Source organism: Glycine max, chromosome 11 (genome assembly GCF_000004515.6).
Source record: "Glycine max cultivar Williams 82 chromosome 11, Glycine_max_v4.0, whole genome shotgun sequence".
NCBI lineage: Eukaryota > Viridiplantae > Streptophyta > Magnoliopsida > Fabales > Fabaceae > Glycine > Glycine max.
In genome coordinates, this window is record NC_038247.2 from 16,681,919 (window position 1) to 16,706,126 (window position 24,208).

Sequence of the window (24,208 nt, forward strand, 5' to 3'; positions counted from 1 at the left end):
TTCTTAAATGCGATACTTATTTTAGATGGAATACTTCTTTAAGTAATTATTGTAATATTCAGTTTTAATCAGATTTTAAACTGACTTGTGTATCAGTGCAATGACAGGATTTAAACTAACTACTCATTAATAATATGATTAATTAATCCTTTTTATGCATTAAAATAATAGATAACTTGATCAAATTTAAGAGATAAGATTAGGCGTGATGGAATTTTGATGTGTAAATTAGTTAACTCATAAAAACTTCTTTATTTATTACAACTACAAGTAGTCTACAAACTTCCTCATATATAGACTATGAGCTGTAAGCATAACGAATATCCTATATTTGGAGGCTAGTTGATAACGATGTTCAGTGATGAATTTCTAGTTGAATACATTTGCAGGTGTTGTGCTAGTGGCAAATGCAGATGGGGTGGGGGACTTGAGTTTGCTCCAAAGAGATGATGAAATTGAAGAAAGTGAATATTATAAAAGTGGCGTATGTTTAAATAAGTATTTTAAAAATAAATATAATTAAGTTAGTTGAGTATGAAACAAAAAGTGAATTGATCATCTTATAAATAATTGTCTTATCTGCTTTTGCTTTTATCTAGATACTTGAGAATTGATCATCTTCAATTTTTTTTTCTTTTATATAAGACAATGATCCTTTAAAATTGTTGAATACATCAAATGTCTACTCTATTTAAATGTCTTGAAGTTTTGAAAATTTTCTAATCTGACGTACCATTTGAACTCGAAGCCACATGGTTTTAAGTTGGAGCTATATATGGATATGCGTTAAGTGACAACACTTTTTTTTATATTTTTTTATATTCTCATTATAATGGGTTAAAATTTATTAAAAATTATCAATTTTAATAGATTTTATTTCTTAATTAATGTTTCTCTCTTGAATTTATTAAAAATTATAATAAATTTTAATCAATCACAAAAAAAAAATCCAAAAAAGTGTCCTGAAAGAATATCGTCAACACTTTTCTATGTATTGAAATGAAGAGTTTCATTGTTTAGAGTATTTTTATTAATTGACTAAAAAAGATTGTGTTTCGCATAGGATAATAAACATAATAATGGGACGGGTTAAGGACTCATTCTACTCTTGTCACTTCAAATAGCCGGACATGTTTAAGTTTGAGGTTAAAAGAGATGGTTTTAAAAAATTTAAATTCGACCACTTTCCCATTGGGTTATATCAGTTTTGGAAAACCTGCAAGAATACATTCCGTCTTTTTATAATCATTTTAATTTGTTTATGCAATTTTAGTAAAATGTATAATTTTAAGTTTGTTATTTAATTATTTAACTATTAAATTAATTTATATTTCAATAACTATAAAATATAAAAAATTATAACTCTAATTACTTTATTTTTAGAAAACGTTGGTAGAGGAATAATATTTTCATTCTAGAAAATTATGAATTTTAGAAATCATAAAAATATATTTTGTTAGTACTAATATGTTAAGGGGAAATAAAGATTTTTATGTTTGATTACAATATAACTTTTTTGAGTATATAAGTTTTTTTTAAAAATGTCCTTTATCAAATATTTTTAATTCAAATTATATTACAAATATTAGATTTAGCTAATTTAATTATAAGATTTAAATAAAATGATATATTTAATAATATTTTGCGATTGCTAAAATTTAATTAAAAAGAAGAGCTTCCGCTTATTAGAAATTAAAACCAACACTGATTATGTAATTGTAAAAAAGAATAATATAATTATTTTAGATAATTAAAATTTTCTATTATTTGAAAAAGCTAGATTCCCAATCCTCTCATGAGAAAGTGAATTAAAATTGATTCAACCCATAGTTTCATGATAATCTTTTTCTTAATAAATACATACGCCGGAAAACTTAGTTTCCCAATTTAGAATTAAAAAAATAAATAAAAATTTCCTACTACCAAACGTTGCCGGAAAAGACAAGGGCATAGAATAGGACATGTATATATGGGTAACAAATTCAATGACTTTGGATTTGATGACCTTCTCTTATTTTGGATCAATATATTAATCTAATAGTCCATATTTTTTTACTTTTTTAAAAAAGTATTTTAAATTTAATTATTAATTTATTTATATATTTTTTATACTTTAAAATCATAAAATAAATATTACTGAGCTTGTAGGATAAAAAATATTTTTTGTATTAAATCAAGTCAAGGCCACTCAAATACCTGTTTAGATTTACTTGCTGACAGCACTTGCCCCTTGAATTTGAGACCAAGGGAGAAATCTCCTCAGAAAATACGAAGAAGAAGAAGAAGGAATATAAACTGAAGATGGATATTCTCCTTTATTCAGTGCTATTTTGAGGTATATATAGGTTCATTCAGTACTAGAACCTTCTGCTATACTATTACAAACACGAAATATCATGTGACATATACTGACATATCCTAACAGAATGCGTGCCCCATTAATGCTAATAAAATTACGAAAATGCACATGCACGTGCTTCATATGCGAACGTAATCGTTGAGATACACGGGTTGTTGAGTCTCTCTCCTGGGTCTGGTACTCTGAGCTCTATCAATACCCTCCACTGGCAAAACCACCTTGTCGTCAAGGTGGTAGGTGGAACATAAGTCTTCCCAGCGTTCCCATGATGTCTCCTCCGACGTGAGACTGTTCCACTGCACCAAAGCCAACAAGGATGGTGGTGACGTGGTAGTATCCCATTTGGTATCAAGAACGCTCAACGGTTCAACGAGTGGGTGGTTGTCAGTAGCTTGTGGTGGTAGAGGTGCAATGTTTGCGTGAACAGGACCGTGATGAGGTTTAAGCAGAGAACAGTGAAAGACATTGTGGATTTTGGAGTGTGCCGGAAGAGCCAGGCGATAGGCGACTGCACCAATTGCTTCAGTGATGCGAAAGGGACCATATTAACGTTTAGAAAGCTTGCTAAATGTCGTGCGGGCGAGAGAAAGCTGGCGGAAAGGTTGTAATTTGACGTACACCCAATCGCCGACTGAGTAGGAAACGTCACGGCGCTTGCGATCAGCCTGGTCTTTCATGGTTTGTTGGGATTTCTGTAGACGAGTAGTGAGAATGGTCCAAAGGTCCTGTCATGAGGATAGCAGGGTGTCGACGGCTTCCACAGAAGATGAGTCCTTGATGTAAGAAACCAGTAAAGGTGGTGGTTTGCCATATGTGGCTTCGTACGGGGTGACACTGGTAGCGGAATGAACAACGGTGTTGTAGCACCATTCAGTGAGGGAGAGGAACTGTGACCACTGAGAAGGGGTGTCATGCACAAAGCACCGCAAGTACTGCTCCAAGGTTCTATTCAACACCTCGGTCTGCCCATCCGTTTGGGGATGGTACAAAGTGCTCATACGCAGTTTGGTGCCGCTGAGATGGAATAGATCGCACCAGAAGTGGCCTACAAAGATGGGGTCACGGTCTGAAATGAGACTGCAAGGGAAGCCGTGGTGCTTGGCGACGACATCGAGGAAAAGGAATGCCACATTGTGGGTGGTATAGCGGTCGGGAAGAGCCTCGAAATGGGCACCTTTGGTAAAACGATCAACCACGACGAGGATGGTCGTGTATCCCCGAGAAGGAGGCAAGCCAGTGATAAAATCTAATGAGAGGTCTTGCCAGGGAGAGCTAGGGATGGGCAGAGGCTGGAGTAAACCTGCAGGTCATTTAGTCTCATATTTGACTTGTTGGCACGTAGGGCATTGGCGGATGAAACGTTTAACGTCACGGCTCAAGGTGGCCCAATGGAAGCTGGCTTGCACGCGATGTAGGGTCTTGGCAAACCCGAGGTGGCCGCCGATAGGTGTAGAATGGAATTCTTCGAGCAACGTATCCACGAAGGGATTATCTAGTTCCATCCAAATCCTATTGTTGAAGAATAACAAGTCGTCGTGAAGTGCAAACTCAGGGTATGAACCTGGATCAAGCGTAACTTAGTGAAGCTTGGCTTGAAATGCAGCACTGGTGGTGAAGTGTTTTTGTAGCGTGTCGAGGAAGATGAAGTGGGGCATGGATAAAAACCAGTACTGGCTCGCTTCGGGCTGAGGCACCTTAGATAGCGCATCTACAACAACGTTGGATTTGCCTGACTTGTACTGGATATTATAATTATAACCTAATAGCTTGGCGAGATAAGTCTGCTGTTCCGGGGTCATGAGATCCTTCCAGCTTCGATGATCAGTAAGGATCGTAAAGGAATGGCCATGGAGGTACTGGCGCCACTTGTGGACCGCGGTCGTGATTGCATGTAATTTGCGGACGTATGTAGAGGCTCGCTGCATGCGTAGGCATAGTGCCTTACTGAAGAAGGCCAATGGATGACCTCGTTGTTGCAAGACGGCGCCGATGGCGGAGCCGGAGGCATCCGTTTCCAGAATGAATGGAATGGAGAAGTCTGGAAGAGAGAGAACAGGAGCTTGGGTCATTGCGCTTTTGAGGGACTCGAAAGCTATCTGGGATTCCTCCGTCCAAAGGAAATTATCCTTTTGAAGCAAAGCAGTTAGTGGTGCAGCAAGGGAGGCTTAACCTTTGATGAACTTGTAGTAGAAACCAGTCAAACCGAGGAATCCACGCAAGGAGTGGGTGTTCGTGGGGACGGACCATTGAACCATAACATCAATCTTTGAAGGATCAGGGGCGACACCGCGGGCCGAGATGATATGACCGAGAAAGGCCAGTTGTTGTTGGGCGAAGACGCACTTAGATTCCTTGAGGAAGAACTGAGCATGAGATAAACAGTCGAATACCTGGCAGAGGTGGGAGACATAGTCTTCCAAGGAAGCGTTGTACACCAGAATGTCGTCAAAGAAGATGGTTACAAAGCGATGAAGGAAAGGTTTCAAGAGCTCATTCATGGTCGCCTGAAAGGTGGATGGAGCGTTACATAAGCCAAACAACATCACCTTGTATTCATAGTGACCTTGGTGGGTGCGAAAGGCGGTTTTGGCGACGTTAGCTGCAGCCATGGAGATTTGATGGAAGCCCTGTCGGAGGTCCAGCTTAGAAAACCAAGAAGCGAAACCAAGTTCGTCGAGTAACTCATCAATGGTGGGCATTGGAAACCTGTCTTTCACCGTCATGGCGTTGAGCGCGCGATAATCGACACAAAAATGCCAACTCCCATCCTTCTTCTTGACCAAGAAGACTGGGGAGGAGAAAAGGTTGTTGCTCAGCTGTATAAGACCCAAAGAGAGCATCTCATGCACCTGCTTCTCGATTTCTGCCTTTTGAAAATGGGGGTAGCGGTAAGGGCGTACGTTAACGGGTGAGGTGTTTGGCAGAAGATGGATATGGTGGGTGATTGGCCGAGGTGGGGGAAGCGATGTGGGTTGTTGGAACAAGTGGATATATTGTTGGAGAAGATATGTGAGGGCGGGGTATTGAGGTGAGGTTGGTGAAGGGTGTGGAGAAGAAATAGTGGTGATGGAGATGTGGAAAAAGGCAGATGCATAATGTGTTGGCATCATGTGGCGGAGTTGGAGCGAGGACACGTCAGATGGTATCGTCGGGGCATCAGCACGAAGGAGAACGGGGTGACCCTGGTATTGGAATTGCATGGTGAGGGCGGCGTAGTCCGTGATGGTGGGTCCTAGGTGTTTGAGCCATTGGATCCCTAGGACAATGTCTGCATCACTAATAGGCAGGACATGGAGATCAACGTGGAACTCATGACCCTGGAGAGATATAAGGGTGTGAGAACAGAGTTGGTCGCATGGGAGAGAGGTGCCGTTGCCGATGGTGACTTGCAATGGGTTGGTCAGGATGGTGGGGAGTTGAAGGTATTTAGCCACCCGCAACTGAATGAAATTATGCGTACTTCCTCCGTTAATGAGCACGGTAACGCGTGAGTTGTGGATGGAGCCAAAGAGACGGAGAGCATCCGGGGTGGAGGTACCGGAGAGGGCATTGAAACTAATTTGAGCAAGGGTGGGGTCAGGTGGGGAAGGTTGGGTGAGAGCGGGGTTGGCAGGTTGGGTGTTTGGGTCGGGGTCGTCTTCCTCTGAGATGAGTAGGAAGAAACGTGCCTTGCATTTATGTGAGGGGGCCCATTTCTCATCGCAATTGTTGCACAGAACGAGCTCACGTTTGCGAGTCATCTCCTCCGGGGTGAGGCGGCATAAGTGGTTGCGGATGGAAGGGGTGGGTTTCGGCAAAGGTGAGGGCAACGGAGGTGGTGAGGGGTTGGGGAAGGTAAGGGTTGGGTTGGATGGTAGAGGGGAGAGGGTGGTGGATTGTGGAGGTGGGTGACAAGGGCGGAAAGAATGTCGCCTGTCATCAAGTTTGTCTTCCTGCAACTTGGCGAGGGAAATGGCCTGAGGAAGAGAAATTGGCTGGAATGCCTGAACCTCCTAGTGTAATTTCGGCGCCAGGCCGGAGATGAAACAACTAAGTAAACAAGACGAGGGAAACCCGATAATCCGATTAGCCAAGCGTTCAAACTCATGTAAATATTCATTAACGGTGCCGGTATGAGTGAGCTTAAACAAGGTACCTTTGGGATCATCGTAATACGTTGGCACGAAGCGAGTCTCGAGTGCTTGCAGAAGGGCGGCCCATGACGTGATGAAGTCATTTCGATACATCCATTGATACCAGCTGAGTGCTGGTCCGTCCATATAGAACGAGGCGATTGTAACGCGCTCCTCATCCGGAGTATGATGATACTCAAAGAAGTGGGAGATCCTAAAGATCCATCCCATGGCGTCGGTCCCGTCGAAACGGGGTACATCGAGCTTGATTTGGTGGCGCGACGAAGGTGGAGGAGGCAGAGGTTGTAGGGGTGGTGGTTAGGGCTGGTGTTGGATTTGCAGGAGTTGGAGTTGCTCCTGGATGGCGTCCAAACGGAGGGACATGTCGTGGTGAGTCTGGGTGAGGCAGAGGACCGCGTCTTCCAAACGGTCAGTGGTCTTCGAACGAGTGTTGTGCTCAGTCATGGCGGCGCCGGCAGGTCAGACCAAGTTGATAGCGCTTGCCCCTTGAATTCGAGACCAAGGGGGAAATCTCCTGAGAAAATACGAAGAAGAAGAAGGAATATAAACTGAAGATGGATATTCTCCTTTATTCAGTGCTATTTTGAGGTATATATAGGTTCATTCAGTACTAGAACCTTCTGCTATACTATTACAAGCACGAAATATCACGCGACATATACTGACATATCCTAACAGAATGCGTGCCCCATTAATGTTAATACAATTACGAAAATGCACATCCACATGCTTCATATGCGGACGTAATCGTTGAGATACACAGGTTGCTGAGTCTTCTCCTGGGCGTGGTACTCTGAGCTCTATCACTTGCCATATGCCTACCATCTAAAAAAGGCATAGTTAGAAGTTTAAATAAGAACTTAATTTTATATCTTTTTATTTTTAAAAAAAATAAATAATATATGCATCGATAATCATAAGTTATATATAATATAATAAATTTATTGACATATAATAGTAACCAATAGTTTGTTATTAGTGGACGCCTGGACGGTATAAAACTTCTATAGTACAGTTTATAAAAAGTAAACTCAATTATATAATGTCAACTAAATGAAAGTTACCTTTAAAATAATTATTATAAAATAAACAATGGTTTCACTACTCCGAAGTTTGACAAAATTTAGTTAAGAACTATTTGCGTTAAGTAATAATTAAATTCTTTAAATGTAAAATAATAAATTTACCTTTTACACTATTAATTTATTTAATTAATAATAATTCTAAAATCTAAAAAAGTTTTCTCATTTTATATTTTACGACGTGTGTTTGTAACTCGGGAAAAGAGATAAGAAACACAGAAGTTGTGCTTGTTCGCAAAACCATCAATGGCATCAGCATTATCTTCTCTCTCCTCCACCTCTTCTTCACTGTTACAGCACAGTTTCACCGGAAACTCGAAGGCTCCTCCCACTACTCAATTCCCCAACAAAAATGTACGCTTTTCGGTCTTCGCTCAAAAGAAGGCAAAGAAACTTCGAAAGGTAGCATCAACATTTTATGCTCTAACGCCATAAATCGAACATTTTTCGTGCTTTTCATCATTACTTGGATGTCAATTTTGAATTTTTGTAGCTGCGCAGCAAGTGGGTACACTCAGTTTTTTTCTCTGGTGAAATGTATTTGTATTTTGCAGCATGTATATATATTCACTTTGTTTAACTATTTGTGAAATCAGATTATTTTGAAGGAAGATGTGGCTTATGTAGGAAAGCAAGGGCAACTTCTTGATGTGAAGGCTGGCTTTTTCAGAAATTACCTGCTTCCTATGGGAAAAGCACAACTTGTTACTCCACAGCTTCTCAAGTAATGTATAATTAAACCATCTAGGTCTTATATAACACATTAATTTTGTATATAAATATTTTTTTACATTTCAATATTTTGGACTAGTGCTCGGAATTTGCATTTGCATGACCCTGTTAGTTGTAGAAATAGTGGTTTTGAAACATAACAGTAGGTTGCTTGGATTATTTACTAGTGAGGGCTTATATGTCATTGTAGTGACATGGAAACTGGAAAGTAAACTTTGTCTCTATGAAGAGCTCGTTTGAATATATGCATGATTTTTAAGACCTTCTGAATTTGATTGGAGATGAACAGAAAGATGGCTTTGAGTTATTATTAATTAAGAATAGTTAGGAAGCTATTTTTATTTCATCCATGGGGCTTTGATGTTTTTTTGGGTTGGACAGGGTTTCCGTGTTTTCTGTTGAATGTGGTTGTTGGTTCCTGCTGTATTAGTTCAATAACAAATGCTCATGGATTACCAAAAGGAAAATTTTGTTGTTCTCTTTCACATGAAATTGCTTTCTTGCGTTTTTGATGAAAAAATAATACTTTAAGTGCCACATTTGTGAGTGTGGCAAATCTATGATTTTGTAATTCCTGCATGTTCTTTATTTCAGACTCTTTAGGACTAGCTAATTCTATGTGCTGTGAGTGACACATAAAACTGTTAAAATAAAACATGCCACAGTTTTGAATTGAGTTTCCCTTGCATTGTCTTTTCAACTCTTCATTTTAACCTTCTCTCTCTCCAGGGAAATGAAGATAGAAGAAGAAAGAATTGAGGCTGAGAAAAAACGGGTAATTTTTCCTTTCCCCCCAATCCCTACTTGGGTAACATTTGTCTTCTGGTAATGTGCAGCCAAGGTTGTCATCAGTGAATAGGATTAGGAATGAATAGTATGCTGTTAAGCTCCATGTGTAAACCTTGCATCAAGTTCTGTAAGCTTGTAACAACTGGTTCAAGATTGCAGAATGTAAATTCCTTTCAATGGTTATCCCCACAGTAATTTTTATTCTGTAAATTGCTTTCTTTTTCATGTTGGGTTATCTGCCATCTAGGCAAATTTACGTCTACTTTCATACTATCTTCTGAATCTATTAAAGTATTTTTCCTTCTACACTATTTTTGTAGTCATATCATGGTAACTAGGTTTACATTTCTGTAGGTAAAAGAAGAGGCACAGCAACTTGCTCTAATTTTTGAAACTGTTGGGGCTTTCAAGGTGAAGCGTAAAGGTGGTAAAGGAAAACAAATTTTTGGAAGGTAAGACTGTTCTGCACAATTATTAAAAGTCAATTTATGTCCTTGTATGGATTTTTTGTCTAATGTTTGCTTGCTTTTTAGTGTCACTGCTCAAGATCTTGTTGACATAATCAAGGCACAACTTCAAAGGTACAATCTTTTCTATGTCAGAAATCTTTTATTTTGTCGGCATTATGATTTTCTTTGATTGAGTACTATCCTGTACAATTACAATTTATGCCTTTTCTCTAATGTGGCTAAAATACATTGAGTTTCTAAAGTTTGTGACAAATTTCAGTTAGGTGTTTATCATTTCAAGTTCAACTGGCTATGCGCAGTATGCTTAATGCAGATGATTATTTTTTATTCTATTCTAGAGCTTTTTTAGATTTTTGAAGGTTAATATTGAGATATTGTCTTGGATTGAGTATTTGATATGATTTATTTATGGAATATGAACCAAGTTGCCAAAATATTAATACACTCATCCAATATCAGATGCTTAATTTAGAGAAATTCCTATTATTTCGGAGCATAGTATATACATCGGTATCCTATGTCAATATCGAAGATGCATCTCAGTACTGTCTATGATGCTACTTTTTCTTTTCCCTTTAAAATTGCTAGCACAAAATACAACATAATTGAACTTCATCATGTAAGTGATCCTTGCATAATTCTATGGATGCCTTTCAATCTATACAATTTTCTGAAATTTTAGAAATTTGGAAAGCTTTTTAGAAAATTTCCAAACTGGCTGCACTCTTCAATTTGTAAGCTACTTGATTGCCTTTTAGGTGATATCACTTGAGCTGTTGAGCACATCTGATTTATCATGAACTTATACGTGGTTTGATGTTCACATGTGTAATGATCATCCTAGTTCTTCGAACCTGTTGGGGCCCTTATAAGTTATAAGTACATTCCACAAACCAAAATGGGGGAAATGAATTGTTTTTCCCATATTTATTTCATATCTGTGTTTTGAAGTCTGATTAATTGATTGCTGTATGATATATTGTCCATTTTCTGTGATTCATTTCTAGGGAGGTGGACAAGAGAATTGTTGATCTTCCAGAGATCAGGGAAACAGGAGAATATATTGCAGAGTTAAAGCTTCACCCGGAAGTTACGGCTAGAGTGAGGGTGAATGTTTTTGCTAACTGAGCATTGTTATGCTCTAAAGTTCCTGTACTAAATGGACAATTTGGAGCTAGCAACTTGCATTGATACAAGGTGCATAACATCTTATGATGATAAATCTTCAGACTTCAAGCTTCAAGCAGTCTGTCTGTACTCTGTAGTCTTGTAATCATGCCCCAGGCTCAGATGAGGAAGGATTCCTAATGGGAACTGCTGCTTATTTGAACATTTTTTTTTGTTCATACCCAATTCTTGAATATGTCTATTCAATTTTCAGGACAATGTTTGTAATGTAATGTACTACTTTGTTGGTGGTAAAAGATTTTTTTTCTTTGGTCCTTCATTGGCCTAGTGAGCATTAATTAATACACAATATAGAATGAACCTATAGTTTTTCTGCATCATGATACAATGATTAAATGGGGTTTTCTTTTTGGTCCCAAAATATTTCTGTCAACACCTTTCATTACTGAAAGGGTAATAATCCGGAATGACAAAATACATTTTGGGTTACCCTTTTTGTAATGAAAGGGGGTGTAAACAGAAATAATTTGGGGTGTACGAAGTTTTAGTCTGATTAAGTTTACATAAAATTGTGAAGGCCTTTTAGTTTCTTTGAAGGCCTTTGTTAGACTGAAACATTTTTGCCCGTTGTTGGAGATCAACAAAGTTGCTGAAGATTGACGTTGAGTGAATGAATGATTTTTAACTATGCATTGACGCATCAATTGTCTATGCTGTTATTATCAACCTGTAAAATTGTCGACTCTTCGAAATTGCATCGTTTTTCTTCTCACTCCTGGTGATTTGGAGCAAGGTGCATGGACAACATTAGTTGGTCATTTTATTAAGTAACCAGTTCATTTGAATAAAAAAAAATAATAAGAACGTTGATTACTGAGGTAACTTCCTATTTTAGTTGGAGAACAGTCTCAATATAGAATTGAAAATATGTGTATAGGAATGACAACAAAATAAAACTAGGCAAAAAGCATTTACCAAATATATGTAAAGAAATGAAAAGAAAAAAGACCAAAAATTATGTTGCTGCCCAGGATCGAACTGGGGACCTTCAGTGTGTAAGACTGACGTGATAACCACTACACCACAGCAACAGTTAAAAGCAAGTTCTATAATATTTATATATACCTAAACAATCACCTGATTCATGCATTTTTTTAATTATTTTTTATGAACTTAAATTAATTTTTTATTAACTTGCATTACTGGCACCAAGAATATAATATTTTTACAAGTAGAAAATATTCTTGTTTCATCCTCAAGAATTGAAAAGTTAAAAATAAGGAAAAAATGTTAGTAAAACACTTTTTTTTAATACACTTTTTTCATTGTTAACTAAAATTTACTGAAAATAAAAATTGTAGTAGGTCTCATTCTTACGCAACAATAAGCTCCACCCATAATTTTATAATTTTCAATAAATTCTTATAAATAGTAGAAAATATGTTAAAAAGTTTGTTATAAAAGGTGTTAGTATTCTTCAAAAAAAGACAAAATGACTTTAATTATAGAAATTAATTTTATTGACTTCTATTTTATGTTTTAACAGATATTGCTTTTAACTTTTTTTCTTGATACCTTTTTTGCCACGGAAAGTAAATTTCTTGTAGGGGGCAGCACCTCACCAAATCACACCTATGGCTTGAGGTAGTAACAAGGACCCTAAGTCGGGGTTAATTTATTTTAAAAAAATAATTATTATCATAAAAGGAGAGAAAAATTAGGGATAAAAGATTCATATATACAAAATTAAGAAGGATAAAATATACACTTTTAAGATATGTAATTTTTTAAAATCCCCTCAAGTAGTGAATCCACACTTATTTGAGGGAATTTTTAAAAATTGCATATAAATGTCTTAAAAGGGTATATTTTATCTTCCTTAATTTTGTATATGTGAACCTTTTATTCCTAATTTTTTTTCTCCTTTTATGATAATAATTATTTTAAAAAAAATAAATTAACCCCAACTTAGGGTCCTAGATGTGTTACTACCTCAAGCCATAGGTGTGATTTAGTGAGGTGCTGCCCCCTACAAGAAATTTACTTTCCGTGGCGAAAAAGATATCTAGAAAAAAAGAATTAAAAGCAATATCTGTTAAAACATATAACAGAAGTTAAGTCAATAAAATTAATTTCCCTAATTAAAGTCATTTTGTCTTTAGAAGAACTTGTCGTCTTTATTTGAAGAATACTAACACATTTTTTAACACCCTTTAGATGAACTTGTCGTCTTTAATTTCAGAGCTTATGTGACTTACTTTCCCGTGGCAACAAAAAGAAATTTCTTTTACTTGAAAATCCTTTTATGTAAGAAAAACCTATTTACCCTAGAAAACCTCCTTTTATACAAGAGTTGAAAATTTTATAAGATTTTTTTATATATATTTTCTTCTCATAAAAGCCTTCTTTGAGTGTAGTTGTTCTTAACTTTTATTCAATTCAAAATACACTCATAGAGCTGGTCAAATTTTCAACCTTGAAATTAATTACCTGAATTTGTAGTATTGATTTTTTTAACAATCATACACAGGATCTTTGGATCCTTGTAAAATCATGAGATATTTTTATATATTCCGATCCTTTGGACTAGTTTAAGGAATTAATTCTCATTCTAGTTTATAACGAGTCATACTTAAAGTTTCTTTTCATACAAACTTAACATGCTTTGTCCTAAATATTTGATAAAGGTTGTTGTGTTGAATTTAGACATTAATTTTCAAATCGAATAACTTACTATATCGTTCAAGAATAGCAACAAGTATATTTAAGATCCATACATTTAACACTTCCTAGCAATTTTTTATGTCTGTCATTAGTCTTTATTTAATTGGCACTTGACATATTTTCTTTGAGTGCTAAGATTTTTACCACCACTAAGAAAACCGCCTTATGTTGTTGGTATATCCATAATTTTGTCAGGACGCAATGTCAAAATCTACTCAATAGTCATTCTCACTTCTGGTAACTACCTTATAAAAGCTAAACAAACCCCAAACCAAGGAAGTGCATCTTTAGTATCACATATTCCACAAAGAAATACCACTAAATTAATGAAAAGGAAGGCAGATTTTAGATTCATCACATTTATTGTTCCGTCATGGCATACCAAACACCGATTGGCATCTTAATGAATGGTTTTGGTTGTGGTAATTGGAAACTATAAAACCTTATTGATGGTCAAGACTGAACACCAATAGTAGGGGATTTGATTAAGCAAGTGAATTGAAGCAGTATATTGATTGGTCGAGTGGAAACTTATTTAACGCTAGCAACGACACATAGAATTTAAGGCCGGCCAAATGCCTACTTTTCTGGTTATGGGGTTACAAGTGGGGACAACAAGGCCACATAGTAAACCAGCTCATGCATTTGTCTCCATCACCAAAACCATGAACCAATGCTACCGCAATACACTTCTTGTCCAAGAGAAAAGTGATATCAACTACACATAAATAACACAATGCATAATTGAGTCCAGTTCAGTTAATTTCCATCACAGCCATCCAGCTGCACGTGTATAGTTTGGAAAGCATGCAGGCCAAGTCATTTAGATTAAAGGATTCTTAAATATTCTTAATGCATTGTACATCAAATTCCACAATAAAAAATTATTTAATTTTAATTAGTGTGTTTTGTTGAAATTTCTCTTTATTTTTTAATTTTTATTATTTATTCTTTATGCAAAAGTTAGAAATTCACAGGTTTATAATCTAAAATAATTTATTAAAAGCCTTAAAAATTCACAGAGAATTGTTATAAGATCTTTATAGTTATCCATCATGAATACAAACAAATACATTATTGTTCTTCAACAATTATTAACCCATATGAAATTCCAACATATTTTTTATTTTTATCTTAAATACACAAATGTGTTATACTCGAAAATAAAATTTTATTACTCATAATAATCTTATCTAATTCATTTAATGAGATTCTCTAAAAGAAAAATACATGGTATCTATTAAAAAAGGAGTAAGTAGCATTACACACTCTCTCTACCTCTGATGGATAAATTACAAAATTAAATAAGACTAACAATATATCCTCATTCTTTTTCATCAAAAAGGACATTGACATCTCAGCAGATACCACGGCCTTGTCTCGCCGTGCCTGGTAATTGAGTTTGCCCATTTGGAGTAAGCTAAGTAGCCAAGGGAAAATCTTAGTTAGTACACAACCCCATGATCTCTTCTTGCTTAGGAAATTATCTAGTATACAGAAGAAAAATCGCAGTTTTCTTCATTGAGAAAAAAAGGAAAAAAACTGTGGGTCTCCTATTAATTAAGATAAGGTTCATGCTATTACTGCTAAGATAACATGAATTGTTGAAATGAAGATTACTATTAATTATAAGTTGCGTGACCAGAAATTAAAACTGACCTTTTAGAAAGCAAGCAAAGTAATGCTTTGTGAGATATTATTTGAGAATAATATGATAAATAAGGTACAATTTATATAAAGGAGAATATAAATATAAATATAAAATGGGAGGTTACTGGACATGAATGAAGGGAACCTCCCCAACTACATGTGCTAATGTCAATGAGTGATATCTTCTCTCATATTTCTTATGCATTCGGACACCTCACGCAATGTACGTGTCCACATGCTTCGCTTACCAGCATTCACAAAAACGTGCACATAACTAACTTTAGATAAGTGGTTCCATCTCTCTCTCTCTCTCTCTCTCTCTCTCTCTCTCTCTCTCTCTCTATATATATATATATATATATATATATATGCTTAATTTAAGTTTTATCTCTCACTCATTAATAGTATATGATAACATACATGCCCCCTCGATCTTTCCAACCAGTGCTTATTAAGGAATTAAAAATATTATCAATACAATTTTTTCATATATAAATTTTTAATAAAACGTTTTATATATTATTCATTCTTTAACCAATGTCTTAAATATATATATTGTACAAATTAATAGTAGTAGTATTTATGTATTTCATTTCTCATTATTATTTTCCGTGGAAGAGAGAAACTGAAATTGTTGTCACTTATCCTGTTAGTGGAAGAGAGAAACTGAAGTTTATAGCTACAAAAAGAGTAGATAAACAGTACTAAATGAGTGGGTGATGGGTCCAACTCTAAACAGTGGACCATTCGTATAAGTCCAAATCAAATACGCTTGTGGCTTGAAAGTTAATACTGTAGTATCTTTCTTGGGAGCATCAACTTTGTATTGGCTGGAACTAGCTCGATCCCATCAGATAATCCCAAAGCTAATTATTGATTAATCATTATTATATACGCATACACAAATAAAATAAAAAGCTGCAATACTAATTAAATTAAATTTGATTAAGTTCATATATCAATATATTGAGTTTAGTGACGTGAAAAGTAAGAACAAGTTAGTTTGTTAATTAGGTGAAACTGATTAGTTTAAAGCTACAGCCAGTGACAAGGTGGTGTGGAGTAGGAAACATATATAGTAAGATATACTTGGCTTATTCATTAATGTATTTCTTTTTTAAAAAAATAATAGTAATTAAGAGACAGAGGCAGTCTTATAAATTGAATGATACATGGTGATGGGTATGCATATGGCAGTGGCATATTTATCGAAGCCACTTTTGGCAAATCCTTTATTCTCGTCATTAATGAAAGGAGTGTGAGTGAGAAAGAGATCTTTTTAGCTTTATTATAATAAAATCCAAAGCACACAAAGGGAACCTAATCCACGACTTCTGGTTGCATGTGGTCGTGGTGCTGCCAATTTTACCCAAACCCTAGCTAGCCATGCCATATATATTGCCACTGCACTCTCTCTCAGCACATCACTCTCGGCTCTCTCCTCTTAGAACAAAAAAACTAGAACTCCACAATGTGCACCCAAAAAAAAAAATGAATAAAAAAAGAAAAAGAAAAAGAAAAGATGCCCTATATATGAACTATCACTCACTTTTCGTGAATGAAAGGCAACCATGAACACTAGCCACTTACTTACTCAAAGTATTCCAACTGGAACAAGTAGATCGATCACACATATCACTAAAATGGCAATTATTAATAGCCCAAAGGAATAGTCAATAATCCAAAGAATCGATAATTACTAATAATTGTAAATTAAAAATAACGCTAATAATTCACATGGAGAGATATCAAAATAATAATAATTCTTTGAAATTAATTCCAATTCCCCACCCTGGCCTAATAATGACAATCCACCAAAGCCGGAGTACCAACCAGCACCTGAGTTGTTGTTGTTGCAAATTGGAACTTAGCCTCCCGGATATCGTCTTCGGGTGCTGGGAGGTTAAGATCCAATTGCAAAATATTCCTTGGTGGAGCCGTGGTGATGATAGTGGTGGAAACAGTGTTACACCTTGTTGTATCAACAACAGTAGTATTGGTGTTTGTGGATGCCCTATGCCTCCTCATGTGTCCACCCAATGCTTGTCCTGATGTGAATTCAGAACCACAAATGGAACACTCGTGAATCTTACCCTTGTTGTTTCCATTATTACCCAATTGAAGGGAAATTGGAGGACCACTTTTAACGTTACCCTCCTCAAACCGATCATAGTTGGTAACAATCATGTGTTGCAATTGAGACGGTGGTGACGGCTGCGCTGGTGGTGGCAATGGTTGTTTTTTCTCTTCAGCCGCGAGTTTTGGCTTTTTGTGACTCGCCCTGTGTCCACCCAGCGCTTGAAACGAAGGGAAGGTTCGGTTACACGTTTTGCACTCATAAATATAGAAACCAACTTTGGTAGTAGCAGCGGTTGTTGTTGTTGCGGTGGGGGTAGCGTTAACGTTGTCGCTGTTGTTGTTACCCTTTTCTTCTGTCTTGATGACACCATCACAATTCTCAAGACCATGATCTTCAACTTGTTGCTTGTCGTGACGAGGAGGATGATGATGAGATTCCCCTCCTTGGGCCAAGAGAATCAAACAATTCGCCATGTCTTCCTCTTCGCTCTCGTAGGTTGTGGTGGAGGAGGCACTCGAAGTGCTCGAGGTGACAGTGGTAGCAACAACACCGCAAGGGGACAAAAGCCTCATCCTCTTGGTGCGTTTGCCCTTGGCTATGCCGTTGTGGGTAGAATTATTAGAATCCAACCCTTCCATCTCCATATCTCACACAAACAATTAAAGGTTGAGCACGAAACGATTTTATATGCGAAACAATGCTAGTTAAGGTAACAGAGAAATAGAGATGCTCATATATGTGACTATGATGGAGTGAATTGAACTAGTTTTATATATATGTGTGTGTGTGTGTGTGTAATTTGGTAGTGAATGGTAACAAAGGACTTTGAAGCCGTCTTATAACAGCTACGCCCAAGTGGTTCTGCCACCCAAAATCTTCCTTGCGTTTCCAACCTTCGAAGTGTTACTAACAAGAAAACTAACTTCTTTCGCTTTCTCACGCGCCTCATTAAGCACTTCTCTCTACGCTTCCATCATGACCACACTTTTTGCTCTCTTTCTGTTTTACTTCTACTACTACTCCTACACTACTTTTTTATTTTTATTTTTTATTCTATAAATATAGTAATAATAATATTGTTGCTCAGGGTATGTTACTTATATGAACGAATATTTTATTATCCCATGCCAATGCTTGGATTGGATGTTGTTCTACTTCTTCCATAATTAACATCGTTTTTATTTCGCAATTAATTTGTTTGAGTTTAATTAGTAGGAGTGTAGTTAATACATTGGGTAACTTAAAGTTGCGCTTACAAGTATTAAATCATGTATATGTTAGTGCAAATTAAAGGAAAATTAGGTTGGAATTAGAGATGGGGATTGATCTACTAGGTAACTGATAAAGTATATGGAGGAGTTAGAAAAAGAAAGGAAGGTTGGCGTTAACGTCCAGAGTCGGTTTCAACGCTCTCTTTTGTTCACACCTTTAGGCCAACCTAATTAAGGGAGAGGGGGGGTAACTATTTACACCAACACATTCAAGCAAAGTGAGATTGCACGTTAAAAGCATGTCAACTTTCATAAGTAATCACATCCCTAGCCTGTTTGAAGAAAAGTACTAATCCAAGTGTGATGATTAGAGATTCGGGTGGCTTTCAAGCAAAACCCCCCTTGATCGCAAAGAAGAGAAACTAAGGTAGTGTTTGGTAAGCATGTCACAATGGAAAAGAATGTGACAAATGAATTTTATTTCACGTTTAGTGTATTTTAAAATGAATAAGAGTATAACATTGAACTGAAAAACTGTCCCTTTTAGTTTCATTAATGAGAATGAAAAAGAAAAAAAAAAAAAAAACGTTTCAATTACGGCAATCTTTAGGTGTAAGGCAACTAACTAAGGTATATGCTTAGGTCCCGATGAGGAAAAGTTAAAAACATATATATACATATACATACTTAAAGAAATATAAGATTAACGTAGTAATTTTTTTTTCTTTTCTTTTCTTTTTGAGACAACATACATATATAGTAAGTTTTTAGAAATACATTATTACTTTTAAAATTATATTATAGAATTTTAAGTAACCTTTAACTACAACTTAAAATAAAAGTTGTTATACTATTAATTTAATAAGAATTGTATATGATTTCAAAAAAATAATAATCATTTTAATAATATCTATAATTAAAAATTCTAACAATTTTTCATCGGCAAAAATTGCAATGTGAAGAAATGTACCAGTGTTATTGGTTTTTTATTTTATGAATACCGGTGTAATTGGTTAACAGTATAATTGTCTAAAACAAATTTTTTTTTTTTGAACATGATATATATGGGTATGAAATAATTTTTCTAAATTAAATTTGTTAGAAATCATAAGTCTATATATTGTGCAAATTTTTTCTTGACATAATTTATTTTATGCATAAGATTATGATTCAAAATTTTAAATCATTTAATTAAGAGATATAAATTATTATTATTATAGTTGTATGAAACCATTGTTGTTGGTTAGTTACTATTATTATTTGTGGGAATAGGAATGTGTGTGTACATATAATATTGGGCAGTAAGTGAGCAATCCAAACAAGAAAAGAAAGGGACATAATAAGTGGCTTGCCCATAGGATTCGGTTAATGAATATATATGGACTAAGGAAGGCACATGTAGCATACAAGTATACGACGTAAGAACTTTAGGACGGTTCCTACTAAAGAGTACGATTCCTTATATTTATTCCTTTCGGTTAAACTTCATCTTCCGCTTAAAGCTACATTGTGCTTGCAGCTCACCTGTCACAATAATAAATTATTATTAAATTTGTTAATAATTTCATGCTTCCAAGAGTTTTAATTGAAAACTAATCATCATCGGCTTCATTAGCTTATAAAGAAGCCCCTTTTTAGTTTCATTTTCAGCGCACTACAATTTTTTTTAAAAATTGTACAATTTATTTACTGACAATAGTATAAATGTTAAATTTGCCTCTAATAGTAGTATAATTTTTTAAAAATAATTAAAACGATGATGGTACATTGTGAAGTATTTTTTTTCACTCTCATCACGTTGTAGATGTCAAAATAACTTCATTTTAAAAGTTATATGCAGAGATATAGAGTAATTTCTAATTAATTAATAATATATTTTTTTACAAAGGTAGTGCACTAGACTCTCAATTTGACACCATACTATTAATATATGACATTTATTAATAAACAAATGCATTTCAAAATACGCACCCAAATGCATTTGAAACTGTCATCATAATGCAAGAATACAAAAGCACCCAATGCAAATCATAATTAACTAGCTATATTAATGAGTAAAATGGACCAAAACATGCCAAATGGTGATGCCACCGTAGGCCTGTAATAGAAACTAACACTAGTTTTAGTTATATAATTGGATATATTAATTAAATGAAAGATGAGCACTAAAGAAGACCAAGGGGATCGAGGAAAAGCAAACTGCAGTGCCATTAGGAAGCAACGGGGGTTAGACACTCAGAGAGAGAGAGAGAGAGAAATTGAAGCATTCCATACTCATGTTGTGGTCCTAAAGAATTGATTAATAAAATGTTAATTACTGATTAGATCAAATCATTGACTTAATCTATCGTCCACTAGTAGGTGAGGCATATATTACCCATTAATCTATAATACCAATCAAAAGAACAGTTGAACAATATATAATCTAAATCACTAACAGTGAATTTCTTCTTTACTGTAAACTAAATTGCAATGCAAATCATTTCATTTCATTTTGAATATGGTATCTGTTCAATTTCGTGTATATATAAGTCAATATATATATTGTTATCTACTTATCTATACGTGGTGCTAATACAAAACGTGGCACTAATACAAACTGAAACAACATACACGAATCAAGACTTTTACTTATCTACAGAGAACATATTTGACTTGTAGTTACATATTTATGTTTCAAATAAAAGTAATGTTATTATCGGATCAAGACTTTTATTTTTGTATTTATTTTATTTTTATCTGTTAATTTTATATTAAAATATGTATCATAACATTTTTAATTATAAACCAAACATAACTCGTGAGTGTCATTATTCCAATTGAAAAAAAATTCCAATACACATTTTGCTCTTTGCACTATGACCACCGTATATTGTAACTCCAACCCTTCTTCAATTTGGTAGGTTATTGATTTTTTTTTCTTTTCACTATTTTTGGCTTAGATCTAAAGTAGTCCATTTTCTCGTTCATGCATCGTTGACCCAACTCTTACGGCACCATATATCAGGGGTAGGGTAGGTATATAAGGGTAGTTTGGATTGAATTTGTGACATTTTTTTTTATTTTTCAGAACCGGTTAATATTAATTGATTTGGTTTATATTGATTTCTTTTTTGTTTGGATCAATCAATCCGACTATGATTGGATTTGTTTGAATCGGGTGATCAGATTTATTATTCAAATAAAAAATTATAAAAAAATTAATATAATTGAAGAAAAAAATAAAATAAGTTAAGAAATTAACTATGAAGTCTGAATTGAGTGTGTGACTCTGAACTCTCTTGAAAGATAAAAAAAATTAAAAGGATTGGTCAAAAGCCTAAAGCTAAAACCTAAACTCTAAAAGGCTAATAAAAATTAAAAAAATAAAGATATTTTATAATTGGGTAAATTATATCGAATTATATTGGATCATTAAAATCAAAGTTGGAGAATCAAGTCAAACCAATTAAATTTACATTTTTTTAATCCGATTCAAATCAATTCGATTTTTTTAATATGATATAAATTGGTTTGGATCCATCTTGCTATTGAATTGATCTTCGTTTGTGATCACCCCTATAATTATCATATATTATCAGTCTACCAATTAAACAATAGTTTGTTTTAAATAAGTAATCAATTATTTTTACTAAAATTTTGAATGAAATATTGAAAAATGAACTATTATTTCTCTAAATTTAAAACTCAATTTCACATTGCTCTTAATATGCAGTTGGAACCCATTTTTTTCCTTTGGAAAAATTTTGTTTACCTTGAAAAATTTGTTAAAAACACTGTTTACTTATTGGTATTTGTTTTTAAAAATAAGAGTAAAATTAGACAGACTCTATATGAAATAACAAAAGTCCAAAAATTAAGGAATTTTCTAGAAGATTAAAAAATGGAGGCGTACCTGATGTGATGTAATATGGAAAACCTCAAAAGGAATCCATGTAATTTACTATAAAAATAATGAATTAAAAGCTTAAATTATTTTTGTAACTCACGGGGAAATTAATTTTTTTAACCTAAAAGTTGAGCATTTTTTGTATTATGATAAGCGATTCTAAGTTAATGTTAATTCTCATATTACCCTTGAAGTAATTGTCATCTCCCTATCCATTACATTCTATTTAGTTGTGAAAAGAGAAATAGAGTGAATGAAAATATAAGAGAGATAAATAGATAATATAAAAGATAAAAAAAATTTAAAATAAAATAAAATGTTAGTACGTTTGATTTAAGAAAAATACGTGAAAATAAAAAAAATTATAAAAATATTGATATATCTTTATTAATATGTGTATCTTTTTACTTAATGTAGATCAACTTTATTAGTAAAAATAAATAAAAGAATGATGTTAACAAAAATTTACATTCCTCACCTTTATCGAAGACCGGAATTTTAAACGTTAGACCCACCTTTACCCAAATTAAATCCATCACTAGCTATTCACAAAAAAAAAAAAATTAAAATTCATCACTAGCTGATTAACTCTACTAAACCATCTTAAAAAAATCCATCGTCACTCGTCACCCAAAATCATTGCTGACAAACTCAACGTTACTCTTCAAACAAAAATATATATCTTTTTTATTAATTTATCATATAAAAGTGTTTTTTTTACAATGCAAACAGAATATATTAAAATAACTTTTTAGTTACCATATCCAAGTTAACATCAAATTGATTTTATTACAATCCATTTTTAAATCATTTAGACATATAATTAATTATTAAAATAGACAAGGGCTTTCAAATTTTAGATTATCTTGTTTAATCGTTTTTAACATTTTTAATGATATTTGGTATGGTTCTAATGGATTGCAAAAGGGTGTCAATACAGTTTGGATGCTTTTCTCCATGGACCATCGCTCATTTATATAAAAAAAAATCATTGAAATAACTTTTTCCGTATGTAATTAATCCAAACATACATCAATTGATTTGTATAATATATTAAACATGTATTTTCTAATTATGTTTTGATAAGTTTGAGATGGACTAAGATAATGTGTATCGGATGCATTACTAATATTGTGTTCAGGTGCTGAGTTGGTTAAGATTGAATTCTTGATGAGCGTTGACTTTAACGTGTTATCTATAAATTAATCAAAATTTAAGATCTTTTGAGTTTGATAACACTTTGAAATAATTGACATGTCATAAATTGGATTGGTAGTATAATAAGAAGTGGGACTTAAAATAAATTTTAAGAGAAATATTTTATTTTAAATATAAAAATTATATATTTAAACTTTTTTGTCAACATATAAAACATTTTTTCCTAATAAATGTAATATTTTTATTTTATAAAAATAAATTCTTTTTATTAGTGGACTTAAAACTTGAATTTTAGTCATTTTATATTTAAATCAGTCTTAACCATAAAAAAACAAGCGTGTACTTATAAAAGACATTTTAACACACAAATTAGTAGAAATTCTACCGTAATGACGATATATGTTAAATACTTATATATATCTAATACACTGTCGTTGATGTTATTTGTATGAGCCAGACATATATAGACTGAAGCCTCTAATATGGAACCCAAGATCTCTTGAAGACAGTTTATGCATTTATCTTAATTAGCATTTGTATTCGGGTTAACTTTAGTTCACACTTAAAATTTTGAGTCGGAATGATCTGAACGGAAATAAGCTTTTATACGAATTGGGTGGTGTAGTCCAATTCAGAACATGTTTGATATGGCAGAGAAGTTAAATGAAACTATATGGAGAGTTATTAACAATTGACTAACTGAAAAATTCATGAGCTCAATGCAAAAACCAAATCAACAAATAACTAGTCAAATTTACTCGTTGTCACACTTTTGCAATTTTGCTTTAGAATACATCAATCTG

The 24,208-nt window shown here is 34.1% G+C and overlaps 3 protein-coding genes and 1 non-coding gene across 4 annotated transcripts; 1 reads left to right on the forward strand and 3 right to left on the reverse strand.

Moving 5' to 3' along the window:
- Positions 1 to 4,524: 4,524 nt before the first annotated feature.
- Positions 4,525 to 6,702, reverse strand: LOC102663670 (uncharacterized). Its single transcript, XM_014763617.1, has 2 exons — positions 6,463 to 6,702; positions 4,525 to 6,351 (listed from the first exon to the last, which is right to left on the reverse strand). Exons 1-2 carry the CDS (start codon positions 6,700 to 6,702, stop codon positions 4,525 to 4,527), a joined length of 2,067 nt encoding a protein of 688 aa, XP_014619103.1.
- A 1,068-nt stretch (positions 6,703 to 7,770) lies between these two features.
- Positions 7,771 to 10,758, forward strand: LOC100500279 (uncharacterized). Its single transcript, NM_001248813.2, is given in 6 exon segments — positions 7,771 to 7,976; positions 8,171 to 8,298; positions 9,036 to 9,081; positions 9,450 to 9,547; positions 9,629 to 9,676; positions 10,573 to 10,758. Coding segments are annotated over 6 exon segments (597 nt in total). The 5' UTR covers positions 7,771 to 7,820; the 3' UTR covers positions 10,694 to 10,758.
- Positions 10,759 to 11,711: 953 nt separating this feature from the next.
- Positions 11,712 to 11,784, reverse strand: TRNAV-UAC (transfer RNA valine (anticodon UAC)). The gene has a single exon. It is a non-coding gene; the product is annotated as a tRNA-Val (tRNA).
- Positions 11,785 to 16,702: 4,918 nt separating this feature from the next.
- Positions 16,703 to 18,045, reverse strand: LOC100782408 (zinc finger protein ZAT5). The gene has a single exon (XM_003538145.5). It carries the CDS (start codon positions 17,789 to 17,791, stop codon positions 16,865 to 16,867), a length of 927 nt encoding a protein of 308 aa, XP_003538193.1. The 5' UTR covers positions 17,792 to 18,045; the 3' UTR covers positions 16,703 to 16,864.
- Between the last annotated feature and the right edge of the window lie 6,163 nt (positions 18,046 to 24,208).